This window comes from Molossus molossus, unplaced genomic scaffold, assembly GCF_014108415.1.
Source record: "Molossus molossus isolate mMolMol1 unplaced genomic scaffold, mMolMol1.p scaffold_m16_p_21, whole genome shotgun sequence".
NCBI classification, from domain to species: Eukaryota; Metazoa; Chordata; class Mammalia; order Chiroptera; family Molossidae; genus Molossus; species Molossus molossus.
In genome coordinates, this window is record NW_023425357.1 from 29,994,608 (window position 1) to 30,011,205 (window position 16,598).

The 16,598-nt window shown below is 56.9% G+C and overlaps 2 protein-coding genes across 3 annotated transcripts; one reads left to right on the forward strand and one right to left on the reverse strand.

The window, feature by feature from the left end:
* Window positions 1-1,089: 1,089 nt before the first annotated feature.
* On the reverse strand, window positions 1,090-4,003 carry LOC118639268 (chymotrypsinogen 2). Its single transcript, XM_036275569.1, has 7 exons — window positions 3,952-4,003; window positions 3,194-3,297; window positions 3,016-3,095; window positions 2,587-2,665; window positions 2,077-2,254; window positions 1,840-1,973; window positions 1,090-1,251 (listed from the first exon to the last, which is right to left on the reverse strand). The coding sequence occupies exons 1-7, from the start codon at window positions 4,001-4,003 to the stop codon at window positions 1,090-1,092; spliced, it is 789 nt and encodes a 262-aa protein (XP_036131462.1).
* Window positions 4,004-10,509: 6,506 nt separating this feature from the next.
* LOC118639088 (chymotrypsinogen B) lies at window positions 10,510-14,787 on the forward strand. Of its 2 annotated transcripts, XM_036275292.1 has the most exons (7): window positions 10,510-10,563; window positions 12,257-12,360; window positions 12,460-12,539; window positions 12,626-12,704; window positions 12,921-13,101; window positions 13,979-14,112; window positions 14,561-14,787. In XM_036275292.1, the coding sequence occupies exons 1-7, from the start codon at window positions 10,512-10,514 to the stop codon at window positions 14,720-14,722; spliced, it is 792 nt and encodes a 263-aa protein (XP_036131185.1). In that variant the 5' UTR covers window positions 10,510-10,511; the 3' UTR covers window positions 14,723-14,787. The 2 variants fall into 2 exon arrangements, with proteins under 2 accessions (XP_036131185.1, XP_036131186.1); XM_036275293.1 differs by lacking the exon at window positions 13,979-14,112 and having other exon boundaries at window positions 10,512-10,563; window positions 14,561-14,784.
* The last annotated feature ends 1,811 nt before the right edge of the window (window positions 14,788-16,598 follow it).

Here is a 16,598-nt window from a genome sequence, read left to right on the forward strand (position 1 = left end):
CAGTCTCCTGAGGTGTGAGAGGCAAGAGGACCCTTGGGTGGGAAGGCAGGTGTGTCCTCATCGTGGACGCCCAGGGCAGGGGTGGGTTGAGGGGACCTGTGGTGGGGCCGTGAATAGCCTCTTTTTTATTAATTTTTTTTTTTTTATCCTCACCTGAGGACATTTTTCTATTTTTTATTCAGATAGAGTGGGAAGGAGAGAGAGAGAGAAACATCGATGTGAAAGGGACACATCGAGTGGCCTCTACCCGCATGACCCAACCTGGGCCGGGGACAAACTGCAGCCAAGGTACGTCGTGCCCTTAGCGGGAACCGAACCCGAGTCTCTGTGGACTGCAGGCCAACGCTCTAACCGCTGAGCCAAACCGGCCAGGGCCATGGATAGCCTCTTGGAGGGTGAGGGTCCCGGCAGAAGAAAACCAAGGCTCTGGGAAACAACTGAGCTAAGATGAGGCCAGGTAGCTCCTGCAAGGTGGGGGTGAGGTTTGCGAATGGATGCGAGACCTTGGGAGTCAGGGGTGCACCCAGTCTGCCATGAAGTCTAGGCTGGGAGTCAGATGTCCTGGCCTGGCTCGGGGTTCTGGAGTCGGGCCTGGCCTGCCCAGGCTGCGCTCTCCCACCTGGTTCTTCAACAGAACAGGAGACGGGAGAGGGCCTTGGTTCCCTCATCAACCACTGAGGCTCCAGTGTCTCCAGTGTGGGCCTGGGAGAGGCAGCCAGGGGGCTGCTCCTGGGAGGGTTGCTGGAGCCAACAGTGCATAGGGCCACCAGCAGGCCGTCCTCTGGACGCCGCTCCCCGTGCCAGGCCCAAGCACGTTGAGCAGGGCGTGGTGGTGAGGACCCCACAGCCCAGGTGGGAGCTGGTGGCTAAGGTCCCATTCGTCTGCCTGTGCCCTTCCTGGCTACTTTCTGGGGAGGTGGACTAAGGAAGGGCCCTCCCAGGGGCCGCTGGCGGAGTGAAGGCCCAGGTTCAGGAGCAGAATGGGGCCTCAGGCCCTGACACAGGAGACAGGTAACATCGGTGTTTTTCACAGGTTTATTGAGGCCTTGTGGGAACAGGGGTGCAGGGAGTCCAGGACAGGGCCAGGGCTCAGTTGTTGGCCAGGATCTGCCGCACCCAGGGCATGAGCTTTGTGACTCGAGCGTATACGCCAGGGCTGGAGGTGGAGCAGGTGCCGCTGCCCCAGGACACGATGCCAACCAGGTTCCAGGCGCCATCCTTCTGGCAGACCAGGGGGCCGCCGGAGTCTCCCTGAAGAAAGAGAAGGGAGCTTGGACCTGGCAGCCTAGGGGGCCGGGGGCGAGGCCCCTGGTGTTGATCCCAGAGCCCAGCCCAGGGCCTGACCGCCAGCAGACCCAGCACCAGTGGACCGGAAGGGGTACGACCGAAACCTGAGCCGCTCCCTCTGGTCTGTGCCAGGGAAGTCTGGGCCACCGCGGGGGTGAGATCCTGTACCCGGCTCAGCAAAGCTGGTGCGATGGGAGGGGAGCGTGGTGGGCAGGGTTGGGGCCACTGTGAGGAGGGCTGCTCTGGAGCCTGCTGGGCCTCCAGGTCCCGCTGCCCAGGCTGTGCCCTGCTCTGCGCCAGGAGGTGCCGGTGCTCAGATGCCGACATTTCGCATTGTGGGGGCTCCAAGACCAGAGCCCCTGCTGTGCACTCCCGCCGAGGCCAGCGGCCACCCTCCAGGGGCCTGCTCCCCAGCTCCTGGGGTGGGACTGCCCAGGGAGGAAGGAGCCTGCCTGCCAGTTCGTTCCCTCTGCCCAAGCCCCTGGCCTGGGCCTGCGCCTGCGCCCACCCCAGGCTGGGAGGGGGGTGCAGAGCCCGCCCAGGAAGCCGTACCATGCAGGAGGAGACACCGCTGGCGCCGGCGCAGACCATGAGGTCGGTGATCTTGTTGCCCCAGAACTTCTTGCAGCTGGTGTTGGACAGGAGGGGCAGGGCCGCCTGTTGTAGCTTGTCAGGGGTGTTGGCATCTGGAAGGGCAGGGTGTGAAGTCAGCAACTGCACCCTGCCCTGCCCTGGGCGTCCACCCGCTGGGCGTCCACCCGCTGCCCGCCCACCGAGGTCACTCACTGCTGTGCTTGGTCAGGCCCCAGCCGGTGGTGGCGCACAGGGTGCCGGCGGGGAAGTCATCAGCCTCGTCGGGCAGGCACACGGCAGACACGGTCTCGGAGAAGCGGGCAGGTGTGGCCAGCTTCAGCAGGGTGATGTCGTTGTTGATAGTGAACATGTTGAATTTGGGGTTCTTGAAAACCTGTGTCGGGACAGACAGCCACAGTCAGGGTCTCGGAAGAGTTGCCTCCTCGCCTCCGCCTGCTCCCTGAGCAGGGCCCTGCTCGCCTTGGCAGCTCCTCCCTCGGGCCCTGGAGCTGGAGGTGCAGACTGTCCCTGCCTGGAACCCCTCACACCCTGCTTTCTGCTTTGCCCATCTTGATGGGGTGCTGGGTGACGGGGGGAGCTGGTGCTCCCCTTCACACTCCCCCCAGCCCAGGGGCTTTCAGGCTCCTTGCTCCAACCCAGTTAGCCTGGGCTGCAGCTCCTGAGGGCCCACCCTGCCTGGGGCCACCTGAATTCTGGGCACCATACCTGGGCGATCTTCAACACCTGGATGTCCTCAGCGTCTGAGCCCTGGTCAAACTCCCCGGCCACAACCAGATGGGAGGTTCTGGAGAGACAGGCGGGGATACCTGCCATGAGGTGGTGGGGCCGTGCTGGGGGTGCAGGGTGCTTGTGCGTGAGAGTGAGTGCATGTGTGTGCAGGTATGTGGGCACGTGCGTGTGCGCCCGTCTGTGGAGCTGACCAGAGACGGGAATCAATACCAGCAACTGCCCCTGGAACCACCCAGCCTGCAGCTGCCGAGTGTTTGCTTCCCTGCGACCCTGGGAGACCAGCAAGACTTGAGTTTTCTAGACGTTTCCAGATTAGGAAACAGGAATGGAGTTAAAGGACCAGTCCTCAGTCCAGAGGATCCTCCTCCTACCCCAATGGGTTTCCTGGGGACCCCAGGCCCTCACCTGACGCTGCAGTGGGCGGCAGTGACCACCCAGTCCTCGCTGATGAGGGAGCCCCCGCAGAAATGGAAGCCGGTTTTGTCCTGGAGGAAGGTGGGGAGGTCAGCGCTGGCTCACACCTGCAGTCCCAGCGGGCCCAGCACCCAGTGTGCCCCTCACTCGTGTGCAGAATCCCCCTCACCTGCAGGGACACCTGCCAGGGCCAGGAGCCAGGGACAGCGTCCTCCCCATTGACGATCCTGGACAGGCCGCTCAGCACTGGGTGGATGGCGGGGACACCGCAGCCTGGGGGCGGGGGTACAAGGTGAGGGGCAGAGGCCAAGGTCAACTTTGGGCCCCCCACCCAGGTCCTACCACCCCAGGAATTCCCCAGGGACAACTCAGTCGGCCATGTGCTTTGGCCCAGACAAGCCCAACAGGTTGAGTGTGAGGTGGGCAGGGAGACAGCTCTGTGATTTAAACTCTGCCCCATCACTGCCTGGCTTAACTGCTGAGTCTCTTTTCCCATCAGCAAAACGGGGACCCTCCAGCCGCCAACCTCACAGAGTCGGCCTGAGGATGTGAGATCAGTGAACAGGCAGAGCGGGCAGTCCTGTTCCTGGCACTAGGAAGCCCTCAGCAAACGAGTTTCGAAGGACTGGCTGGGTTCAAGGGCCCGAGAGGGCTGGTGGGGCTGTCTGCCTGCTCACTATTGGAGTCTGTTTGGGAACCACCAGTTCAGAGAACTTTTTGTCCCTCTGGACTTCCCTGTCCCCAGCACAGGGTGTGAAGCCTTGGGCAGCCCTAGTAACAGCCACCTTCTCCCTGGGGCCTCACACTGGCTGGTCTGATCCAGTCTACTCAGCGTCCCCATTGTAGAGACTCGCTCAGGCTCCTGCCCCTGCTGGCCTCAGGCTTGGGGAGACAGCCTTCCCGGCCCCCGCCTGCCCCAGCACTCACCGAAGGCTGTGCCCAGGAGGGCGAAGCAGGAGAGGAACCAGAGGGAGGTCATGGTGGCAGTGTTAGGTGTAGGGCACCTGCCTGGGAGGCTCCCCATTTTATTCCTGTATACCAGGCTGTTATCTGGGGACCTTGAGGTGACAGTCTTTCCTGGGCATGTGCTCGAGTGGGCAGGGTTTAGCAGAGCCAGCCTGCCTGGGACAGCAGCAGCTGCGGCCATGGCTGAGCTTGAGACCAGGGTCAAGGGCAAAGGCAGGACTGGCCAAGGTGGACCTTGACTCGTGGCCAAGGGGGAAATGGGGTGCCATGGCTGTTCTCTTGGGAAGGGGCCTGTGGCAGCAGCCAGACGTGGGCAACATTCTCTCCTGGTCTGGAGGACCTTGGACAAGTAATTTAGTTGGTCTGTTCGTTGTTCAAAAGCCCGCAGGCAGTGTGGTCGAGTGGGGAGAGTGCAGCGACAGATGCAGGTGAGGGACAAGTGGCCAGGGCTGAGGTGCTGCCCTGGGTGTGGGGGATGGGTGGCCAGGAAGACTCAAGTGTAGGCTTGCTTCCATCTCTGTGGGCTCGCTCGGGCTAGCAGCCCGCCTCTGTCCCCACTGACCCAGGCTCCTTCACCCGGCGGCCACGGGTCCCTGGAGGTGAACATGTAACATCCGGGGCAGGACTGGACCCAGGGGCCAGCCTTGGGGCCCCTGCTATGGCCCCAGTGAGAGCTGACAGGCTGAACCAGGCGGGTTTCTGGCTTGGACAATAGGATGAGCAGTGGGGCCCTTTTTCAGCAACTGCAAAACTGGGGAGGGTGAGGCGGCCAGGTACCGGACAAGCCCCCCAAAATGCACAGGGGGAAATAATATGCCGTGGCTGATTCTAATTCTATTGCATTGGTGACTATAGTGTGGTGGGTCACGGTGCAGGTGTCCGCACCAGGCAGCTGTGGGGCCTTGGCAAGTTTCTCACCCTCTCTGATCCTGTTGCTTTGTGGAAGTGAGGATGCTACGGCGTGTGCCCCACTTTATGAAAGGGCACAGCCCACCTCGAGCATGCTGGGACCGGACCTAACACACAGTCCACTCTGGTTGGTCCTTGTACTCCTTGAAAGGCTGTTGGTGCCCTCTGCACATTCTAGATGACAGTCCGATGACAGGGAGAGGGGGTCACGTTGTATTAGGAGAGAAAGCAGGACACAAAACTAGATGCAGACTGTGGCCCCATTCGGATGAAACCATCCTATCAACCGTTGCTTACCAGGCCTCTGCTGGAGTGGAACAGAGAAACACAAACCCCTGTCCTCAGCAAGCTCCCATGGGAAAGGGGTGGAGAGTTTAGGGAAAAGAGAAAAAAAATAACAAAGTAACCCTGGCCGGTTTGGCTCAGCGGTTGGAGTGTCGGCCTGTGGACCCGTAAGGAGTTGCATTACCATTATTGTTATTTTCATTACTAGGGAGGCAGAGGGCCTCGCTCAGAAGGGGATGTTGGAACCTGAGAGTTCATGGGCGTGCGCGCAGCTCCCAGGAGGCCTTGCCTGGTGCCTGGCAGAGGGAGCCCGCCAGCAAAGGCCTGGTGGAGCGCTAGGTATTGCCAGGAGCCAGGAGGGCGGGAGGCCAGGGTGGAGTAGCCAAGGGGCCCTGCTGGCCCGATGCCCCTCTTGCACAGGTGGCAAAGGCCTGGGAACCAGCTCAGCTGCTCAGCTGCCAGTGGTGGAGGGGAGGGTGTCCCACTCCAGCGGGGGGGGGGGGGGGCCTCCCCATGCCATTTCTCTTCCCCAACCAGAGGCCTCCCCAGGGCTGCGAACATGGGTGTGCAAATATCATTTTGAGACCCTGCTTTGTTTTTTTAAATATGTTTTCATTGATTTTAGAGAGCGAGAAAGAGAGGAAGGGAGAGGGAGAGATAGAAATATGAAGAAAGAGAAACATCTATGGGCTGCCTCCTGCACGCCCCCTACTGGGATGGAGCCTATAACCCTGGCATGTGCCTCGACTGGGAATCAACCGGTGACCTATTGGTGCATGGGACAACGCTCAACCAACTGAGCCACACCGGCTGGGCCCTGCTTTTAATACTTTTTGCATAAGTATTTATGCAAAAGTAGAATTGCAGGATTATATGGTAGATCTATTTTTAATTTTTTGAGATAGTGCCATACTGTTTTCCACAGAGGCTGTACCATTTTACAGTCCTGCCAACAGTGCACAAGGGTTCAGATTTCTCCACACCTTTGCTAACTCTTTTTCTTATTATTTTTTTGGGTTTTTTTAATCTTAGCCATCCTAATGCTTGTGAAGTGATATCTCACTGTGGTTTTGATTTACACTTCCCTAATGAGGTGTTTTGACCATCTCTCCTTGCGATACATCAATTGGCTGCCTCTCCCAGCACCCTGACCCGGCCAGGGAGCAAACCTGCAACCCAGGTGCCTGCCCTTGACCAGTCATCGAACACATGATCCTTCTGTGCATGGGCCGAGGCTCTAACCACTGAGCACACCAACCCGCACTTGAAGAATTTTAAAAGAGGGATTTTTTACAAACATGTGGGCAGGGTTTAGGGGAACCAACAAAGGATAGTGAGGTACACAGGGATCTAGCGACAGTGGGGACACACCTAGATCTGAAGGGACAAGGGAGGCAGGGATAGAGCCCAGAAAGAGCGGCTGTGCCAAGAGGGCTGTCTGCAGGAGCTGTGGTCTCTGTGGAGAGGGGCAGCCAACCCACAGCCACCTCGCAGGACTTCTCTCTCCTGCGCCCTCGCAGGGCCCTGCTCCTACTGGGGCTCCCCTGGGCTGACGCAGCAGGAAGCCAGAGAGCCTGGCGAGCTGTCCTGCAGTCTCATCTCTGCAGTCTCATCTCTGCAGTCTCATCCTGCAGTCAAATGCTCTACCCCTGAGCTGTGCCCCCTGCAGTCTCATCTCTGCTGTCAAACGCTCTACCCCTGAGCTGTGCCCCCTGCAGTCTCATCTCTGACGGTCAGTCTGCTGGAGGCCAACAACGTGAAGGGTGGAGAGTGGATCTCAAGGGGAACATGGAAGACATGTAGCACCTTCTCATGATAACTGTGCACCACTTATGTTGCTTGTTGTGATCAAATACATGGCTGACAGTGGCTAAATAATGGGGATTTGCTTTTCTCAGATGAGTGCACACAAGCAGAGATCTGGAGATCTGGGCTCTGCTCAGCTCAGTGAGGGTGGGGCCGAGGGTCCCAGTGAGGGTGGGGCTCTGGGTCAGGACCCCAGTGAGGGTGGGGCTCTGGGTCAGAATCTCTGTATTTCTTCTCCGTGTTTCAAGATAGCAGCTGAAGTGCCAGGCGCCACATCCCCACAAGGCTACCAGAGTGGGCTGAGGCTGGGTTGTCCTCACCCCTCTTTGTTCCCACTGGCTTATATTAGAGATCTACCCCTCTGAGAGCTGGTGGGGACCCTCTGTGTGGACAAAGAGAGGCTTTAGGTACGGGGCAGTGACTGTCACTCTCACAAAATGGTCACCCTGCTCCCAGGGAGTGCTCACAGTAAAAACACATCACAAGCCCTGGCCTGTTGCTCAGCGGTTAGAGCGTCGGCCCACAGACCAATGAGTCCCGGGTTCGGTTCTGGTCAAAGGCACGTACATCGATTGCAGTTTGTCCCGGCCCTGGCCAGGGTCATGCTGGAGGCAGCCGGTCCACGTGTTCCTCTCACTTCCGTGTTTCTCCCTCTCCCCCCCCATCTGATAATAAATAGAAAAATGTCCTCAGGTGATGATTAAAAAGTAATAATAATAATAAAAGAAACAAAACCACATCAGAAAATATACACACCCTTCGACCGGCAGCCTCGGGCCGTGTTCCTCCGCAGACGTCAGCTGGGAGTGTACTGGCCCCGCAGACCGCTGGGCCTGGGCTGCTGCTGTTTTCTGCTCCGGGAAAACCCGAGTCAAGAAAAATACAAATGGCTTGGCTACCTGCTTGGAATGGGGGGGGGGGGGCACCAACAAATGTTAATATTTCAATAAATTATTCTGGCCTGGAATTTAAACTTTTTCCCCTTTATTGATTTTAGAGAAAGGGAAAGTGAGAGGGAGAGAGAAACATTGATGAGAGAGAACACCGATTGGCCGCCTTCTGCTGCAATCCGCTGGGGATTGAGCCCACAACCTGGGCATGTGCCCTGATTGGGAATCGAACCAGCAGCCTCTTGGTGCCTGGGTCAGTGCTCAACCACAGAACCACACCGACTGGACCCTGGCCTGGAATTAAATATGGATTCCTGATGCTCAAAGCCAGGGCTGACACTCCGCCAGGACACCCCTGGGTGACCACACACAGCCTGTTGAATCTTCAGACCCGGCGAGTAAACAGCGTCTGCCCCTCTCTGCAGCCCTGCAATCTGGCCGCCTCAGCCTTACCGCAGGGCAGGCTTGGGCTCGGGAGCCTGTCGGAGCAGGGGCCACCCCCAGCTCTGCTCCACTAGTGCTTAATTAAACCTTCGAATATCCTCTATGCGGAGAGCACACACTGGACAAAGCTAAATTTACAAATCAGAGACCAAACTTCAAAGCCAATCAAGTTCAAGTCTGGACTAGTAGCTGTGTCCTGCTCAACTGACCACCTTCTCCCTAGGTGACAGTTGACCACAGGGCCCCACAGGTGTTGGAAGAACCCACCCATGAGTTTGTGTTTTCAAAGCTTCTCATCAGTGAGCCGATGGCGCTGGGCTGTCTCCTGTTTCTGTCCCTCTCCCTGTTATCCGACTTCAAGCATTATGTTCTGTTTTTTCTTTCAATTTTATTTTGTATTGGTTTCAGGTGTATAGTGTAGTGGTTAGACAATCATGTACTTTACATTGTGTTCCCCTAGACATTTCCAGTACCCACCTGGCACTATACATAGTTATTACAACATTACTGACTGTGTTCCCTATGCTGTACCTTACAATCCCATGACTATTCTGTACCACCAATCTGTACTTCTCAATCCCCTCACCTTTTTCACCCAGCCCCACAAACCGCCTCCCCTCTGATAACCATCAGTCTGTTCTCTGCATCTATGAGTCTGTTTCTATTTTGTTTGTTTTGTTCTTTAGAGTCCCTATATAAGTGAAATCACATGGTATTTGTCTTTCTCTGACTGACTTATTTCACTTAACTTAGTACCCTCTAGGTTGACCTGTGCTGTCACAAATGGGAAGAATTTGTTCTTTTTCATGGCTGAGTAGTATTCTATTGTATATATGTACCACATCTTTTTATTTTTATTTTTATTTTTCTTTATTGATTTTAGAGAGAGAGGAAGGGAGAGGGAGAGAGAGATAGAAACATCGATGAGAGAGAACATTGATTGGCTGCCTTCTGCATGCCCCCTACTGGGGATCAGGCCCACAACCTGGGCATGTGCCCTGACCAGGAATCGAACCGGCGACCTCTTGGTGCATGGGTTGATGCTCAACCACTGAGCCACACTGGCCGGGCTATAATATTTTCTTTATCCAAGTGTCTATTGATTGGCACTGGGGTTACTTTCCTATCTTGGTTATTATAAATAACACTGCAAAAAGCATAATATTCTAATTTGTTTAGCATCCGTCTCTCTCCCTGGATCTCGGCCCCACGAGGCAGGGGCACCGTGAGTGGCCTGGCCCAGTGAGAGGAGGAAGGTGCATGGCCCTGCTCCCACGCAGGGCAAACGCACACACACCTGTCCTCCTCTTACTGCCCTGCGACAAGCAAGTCGTGTCTCTTTTCTGTTTCCTCAACACATCCTTCAGTGGTGTGGAATCAAAGCCCCCTTTTATGAGACAAAAGCTTTATGCGAAGATTAGTTCCTTAAATTGTGAATTATCACAGAAAAAGAGAATTCCGTGGAGCCCGTGGTAGACACGGGTGGCCAGCAACCTGTAACCTGCTGGCAGCCACTGTGCGGCCACTGTGGGATGACTCCTTCAGGTCCACACACACCCTCACACCCACGCTGAAGCTGCTTGGCTGGGCTGGTTTCGAGGTGACCCTCTGGGTAACCCAGAATGTCTGTATAACACTTCACTTTCTGAGGAGGGATGCATTTGAACACTCTTTGCTGAGACCCTGCAGCCTGCATTCTTGGGACTGGAGGCCTCCCAGTGATGACCAGTTGGGCTTCTTTGAATTGGTTATTTGATCCCATGGTGGGATGGCCTGTAATCAGGAGCTGAGGGTCCTCCCTGTTGCACAGGCCCTACAGCTGTGTCCTGCCAAAGACTGCACAGAGCTGGGCTCTGCAGGGCCCCCGGCTCCCAGCCTGGGCACTGGCCTTGCCACGGTGCCCTGGGAATGCCTGGCATTGCCAAGTCTTCGGGTGATGCTGGGCCAGGGCAGCTGCCCCTTTCTCAGGGGCTAGGTGTCCCAGGCTGAGAGCCAGGCCTGGCTGCAGGAGGGGCTTGGCCCCCACTTATCACCCAAGGTCTCTGGATCACAGGGAGGGTGGCTCTCTGGCTTCTCTGACTGGGCAGGGCCGGGGCGGGGGGCGGCGTTGGCGAGGTTTGAGGAGTCCCAGGGGATATAAAAGGAGCCCTCATTGTGGGCACCCCACATTTCCCTGACTGCAGCAACATGGCCTTTCTCTGGTTCCTCTCCTGCTTCGCCTTCGTGGGGGCCGCCTTCGGTGAGTGTGTGTATGCGGGGGGGCAGTCAGTCTGGGACAAAGTGAGGAGGAGGTCCTGAAGTCTCCAGTGACCCCAGTGACAGAGGGGCTCTGTCCAGAGCAAACCCGAGGGCCACAACCGAGCCGTGAGTCCCCTTCCCTCACCCGTGGGCCTCACGCAGACAGGCTGCAGAGGCCGCAGGGCGCGGAGGGCTCCTCAGGGCTTTCTGAGCCTCGCCCTGGGAAAGGCCAGTCTGGGCCCCACCGAGGGCTGAGGCCCCAGAAGCAGCCGGGTGGGTGCTGTGGGCAGAGTAAGGGTGTGGCCGCAGACACCTCCCAAGGTGGAGACCGGGCCTTTTAATTTATGTTCCAGGCACCTGCTAACATTTTATTTTTTATTTTTAAAAAAGAAGAAATCTTTAATACAGAAAATTATATGACATCCAGGTACCATCAGAGTTTAGCAAATGGTACCTTTTAGCAGATTTGTTTGAGGTATTTCTTTTAAAACATAAAATAGATTCAGCAACAGCTCCCCTCTGCCTCCTCCCTCCTCCCTCCTCCCCTTGGAAGGTGAAACCTCATTTGAACTTGCTGAGTATCATTTTTTTGCAGGTTTTTACAAATTTACTCCATATGTTTACATCCATAGACGATGTATAACCTTTGTGAGACTCATAAACAGTAGGTACTCCATCAGCTTCACCACATGCTTTTCCCCACCCACGTCATGTGTGGATTTATCCCCACTGCTGGCCCTGCTCGGTCACGTCAGTCACTGCCAAATACGCAGCTCTGTAACGCATCGCAATGTATGGCTGACCTTTCTGCTATTACAGAAAATATATTATAATGATGACATGTTTTGGCGATAACAGTGAGGGGCTGGTCCATCTCCCTGTTCCCACGGGCAGGAGGGGCAGGTAGTAAGGCCAGTGTGGCCCTCGAGGTGGCCTGGCTGGTGCTAGGGGTTACCGGTTGTCACATCAGTACACGGGGGTGGAGAATTCCCCTGGTCCTGACTCAGCAAATGCCTCACGGACATATTAAGCACACCTGTCTTTTTTCATTCTTCTGTGACAATTCAAGGCCTTTGTTTTGTTTCCTCAATGTATCCTTTCATGGTGTGGAATCAAAGTTCTATTTTATTAACTAAGAAACAAAAATGTTGTACAATGAGTCGTTTCTGAAATCTCTGGAATAGAGATTCCAGCGTGGGCCCAGCTGTGTCAAGTGGACCCTCTCACACACCCTCAGCAGGGTCCGAGGCCCCGTGCACCTGGGTTAGCAGATTTTAATCCCACCCTCCGGGCCCCACCAGTGTAATGGGTGAGCTTTGCCAGGCGAGATTAGTCTGCTGCCCAGTTTCCTGAGGTCTGGAGCGGCAGTGCCGGGTCCAAGGGCTCAGCGAGAGGGCAGGACCGGCAGGCTGATTCTCAGCACCAGTTCTGCTCCTTTGGGCAACACTGCGGCCCAGTGGGGGCAGGGCTGTCCCTCTGCACCCTCAGAAGGATGGCTGGGTCAGCAGTGAGTAGGGGACCCTTGAGCCTACAGGTTGGAAGGTGCCAGGAGAAGGGTCCTGGAGTGGGAGGGAGTGTGGCAGTGGGGCCCTGTGCTGACCTGGGTGGGCTGAGGTAGAAACCAAGATTTCTGCAGACTGGCTTCAGGCCTCAGACCTTCTTCACCGTCTTCCTGTCCCCACCCCCACCCCCAGGCTGCGGTGTCCCCGCCATCCACCCAGTGCTGAGCGGCCTGTCCAGGATCGTCAATGGGGAGGACGCTGTCCCTGGCTCCTGGCCCTGGCAGGTGTCCCTGCAGGTGAGGGGGATTCTGCACACGAGTGAGGGGCACACTGGGTGCTGGGCCCGCTGGGGACTGCAGGTGTGAGCCAGCGCTGACCTCCCCACCTTCCTCCAGGACAAAACCGGCTTCCATTTCTGCGGGGGCTCCCTCATCAGCGAGGACTGGGTGGTCACTGCTGCCCACTGCGGCGTCAGGTGAGGGCCTGGGCCGCTCCAGTAGGGGCGGGGGGGGGCCGGGGGGGGCACCTTCGGGGTCCTCATCTCCCACATGCTTCTGCTAGGACCTCCCACGTGGTCGTGGCCGGAGAGTTTGACCAGGGCTCAGATGAGGAGGACATCCAGGTCCTGAAGATTGCCAAGGTCTGCGGGGCGCTGCCGGGCTGGCTGCGGAGGGGCCGGGCCAGGGCCAGGCAGGGCAGGAGGGAGACGGGCCCAGGTGGGGCCTCAGCCTGCGGGTGCCAGGCTCTGTGGGTCTGTTTCCCCTGGGCGGGCGCCCGGAAAGGAGTTTGTCTCCTTGAAGGCTGCGCTGGGCCGCTTTATCCCAGGGCCTCACGACCGCTCTGGGCCCGCCCGCAGGTTTTCAAGAACCCCAAGTTCAACATGCTCACCGTGCGCAACGACATCACGCTGCTGAAGCTGGCCACGCCCGCCCGCTTCTCCGAGACCGTGTCGGCCGTGTGCCTGCCCGACGCCGACGCCGACTTCCCCGCCGGCACCCTGTGCGCCACCACCGGCTGGGGCAAGACCAAGTACAACGGTGAGCGCCCCGCCCGCCGCCCGCTGCCCGCCGCCCGCTGCCCGCCGCCCGCTGCCCGCTGCCCGCCGCCCGGCGGCGGGTCCCAGGGGGCACCCGCAGGGCTCGTTTTATTTTGGTCTAAATTCCAATATTAGTCGTAAGCCTTCCCATTTCTTTCTTCAAACCCTTTCATTGGCACCCTACCAAACATGAGTAAAAACGTGGTTCGGTAACATATGTCTGAACAGTAAGAGGCTGAGGAAACATCCGAACACCCGAACGCCAGCATATTGCCTCCCCAGCCCGCACGGAGCTCGCAGGGCCCGTCTGCAGCCTGGAGGAGCTGGGTGCCGGCCGGGCCGTCTGGGCTGGGCCTGTCTCGTCCGCCGCTGCTGGCTCTGCCTGATGGCTTCCCTCGGGCCCTGGGTCCTTCTCCCAGGCCACCGCTCCCCTGGCGGTCCTTTAACAAGACAGAAGCAGCCAGGAAAGGGGAGCAGGAGGAGGGTCCTCTCTCTTTGCTGCCAAGAGTGGGGGTCCCCTCCAGGGTCTCCAGTCAGGAGGACGTTAGCCCCTGTCCCTGGAAAGGAGGATGCAGCCCCCTGCCCGGCACGGTGGCTGGCAGGGCCCAGACCACGTCAGAGCTTGGCAGGGCAGTTTGTTTGAATAACTGCTCGAAGCAAAGTCTCCACTGCCTGGTGTGGAATCAGAAAGGAACCGAGTCCCACAGATGCAGGGAGGGTCTAAGGAAAGGCGAGGGGCTTTCTGTCCGTGAGCACTGTGATGGTCAAGGATGAGGGCCACGCAGTGGGAGGGCAGGGCCTCCAGGAAGCTCCTGGCCTCCTTCGCCCAGGTAAGCTGGTGGGACGAGAAGCCCTGACCCCACCCCCTCTCCCTGCAGCCAACAAGACCCCTGAAAAGCTTCAGCAGGCGGCCCTGCCCCTCCTGTCCAATGCCGAATGCAAGAAGTTCTGGGGCAACAAGATCACTGACGTGATGGTCTGCGCCGGCGCCAGCGGTGTCTCCTCCTGCATGGTACGGTCTCCCTTGTGCCACCCGCCCACCCTCAGGACCTCGCCCCGCCCCTGGTCAAGCCTGGAGGGCCGCGCCTCTCTGCCCTAATCCAGTTAACCTCACTCCTTGTCTGGTGAGCCAGCCAAAGCCAGGACCAGCACTAACACGCCCCAGTGAGGGCTTGCTCTGGGCAGAGTGGTCCTGGGCTTCCCAGGGGTATTTAATTTCACACCAACCCCATGAGCTGGACGTTTTGAACACTCTTCAGAGATGATGGCTGTGCTGAGAGGGTGAGCCACCTGCCTCAGGCCCTCCAGGAGAAGGTCTCAGAGCTGGGCTGCCATTTGGCCAGATCTCAGGATCTCGGGCACGGCCCCTTGTCCTTTCTCTGCGCACACCCAGGTCAGGCCACACTAGGGCTCCCACAACCCCTTTCCAGCTTGGAGACAAGTCCTTTTCCCTCTTGCAGGGAGACTCCGGCGGCCCCCTGGTCTGCCAGAAGGATGGCGCCTGGACCCTGGTGGGCATCGTGTCCTGGGGCAGCGGCACCTGCTCCACCTCCACGCCTGCAGTGTACTCCCGAGTCACGGAGCTCATGCCATGGGTTCAGGAGATCCTGGCCAACAACTGAGCCCGTGTTCCCTGCCATCCCAACCCTGAGTGTCCCCAATAAAAGCATCTGTACAGAAACACTGACTACACGCGTCTCTGTGTGGCTGCAGCTGCAGTTTCCCTGTTACCCACCAGGGGCGGCATCACCATTGCCTTTCCAGGGTGCAGGTATCCCCACAACCCCGCCTTCTCAGGAAACTGTCTTTGTATCGCGCCCTCCCAGGGGTAGAATTCAGGTCCTACTTGCTGGAACCAGTCTTGGCCCATGGAGCTTTCTGGGAGGCAGGCGTCCCTGGCCAGGCTATAGCCCTGTAGTCCATAGCCCTGAGGGGTGGACCTTGGGACCAAGATACCCTACCCAAAGAAGGCTTCTTCCTCCACCACGTGACATGCTCCAGGCACCTTTCTCTGCCTTTAGCCCCCTCCACACCCAATGCCCCAGAACAAGCATCCAGTCTTCACCGGTGCTTCCTGCTTCAGACCCAGGCCCACACACGGCACATACACTAAGCTACATGGCTCAGGAAATGTCAGTCCAGAGTCAGAGGCTGGCACCTCTGCTCCTTCCTTGTCCCCTATGCTTGCTCACATCCAGTAGTTAAATCTAGAGGTTTGATGAGACTCAGGTCCAATCCTTTTGGGGAAGCTGTAGGTGGAGCTGTCTTCCTTCATCAGGGACTGGCTGTTTCCCTTTTTGTGAGGTGGGTACCTGGGTCTGTCCATTCTCTGGGGGCTTGCAAAACAGTAGGACTTAACTTTAACACTGCTTTATCATTTATCATCTGGAACACTTTCAGAGGGATAGCTCTCCATCTATCATTCAGCCATCCAGTGGTGCCAGTCGTGTGGGGTATAAGCTTACTTCTTTTTCCTTTAGATTTTTTTTACATTTTTTTCTGTATTGATATTTAAGATAATGAATTTGTTCTCTATCATCCCCTAAAGGTAACCTAGTTAATTTTTTGATTTTTTTTTTTTTTTTAGAATCATTAAGTACTTGTGGATTTATTTTATTTTATTTTTATTTTTGGTACGTGCCCCTAGCAGACACCGAACCCGGGACTCTCTGGTCCGCAGGCCGACACTCCAACTGCTGAGCCAAACCGGCCAGGGCAGTACTTGTGGATTTAAACACATCTGAGGGTTTTGATCCACTGTAATTAGTTTTTCTTACTGAAGCTCCAATTTGTAAATTTATGTTGAAGTATCTGAGGTCGTCAGGATTCTCACTATTTTGGCCCATGAGTGTCTATTTCCACAGGTACACGGAGTACTAGGTCTTGTAACACACACGAAGAGAGGTCAAAGTCCCTAGCGGTGTCAATCCCTTGAGCTTAGGAGTGGGAGGCAGTGGACCAGATCTAGGTTCCAGAAAACCACAACTATTCACTGCTTATGCCACCATGAAACTGCTCTGGGTTCCATTTCCTGCCTAGGAGCACCCGGAAAGGGTGGGGAGGGGCAGGATGGGGCTGTGGGGTGGTCTTCCTGTCCTCCTTGGCCCCTCACTGCACAGAGCTTCTGCACCACCCATTTATTCCGAAGACACCTGTACTGGCAGTCACGGGGCTGGTGTCTGGGGCTGGTGTCTGGGGCAGGCACCCATTGCTCCAAAGCACTGGAGTTGGAGAAGCAGATAGAATTCTGACAGTTCATTTCCTATTCCTGACAGTTCATTTCCCCACAGCTGAGCCCACCACGATGACTACACACAATCCCTGACTCAAATCATTCTCTCCTCTCTCAGGTCTTTTTCCCGGTTTTCTCCCCATCTTGATGTTTCTCTCTAGAGTTCCTTCAAGACTGATCTTGAAAAACAAATTTATCTTGGTGGGCAGCCTCCAGGTGTTTGGAAACCACAGTCCTGGGATAAGGTTGCCACCTAGTGGCCAATG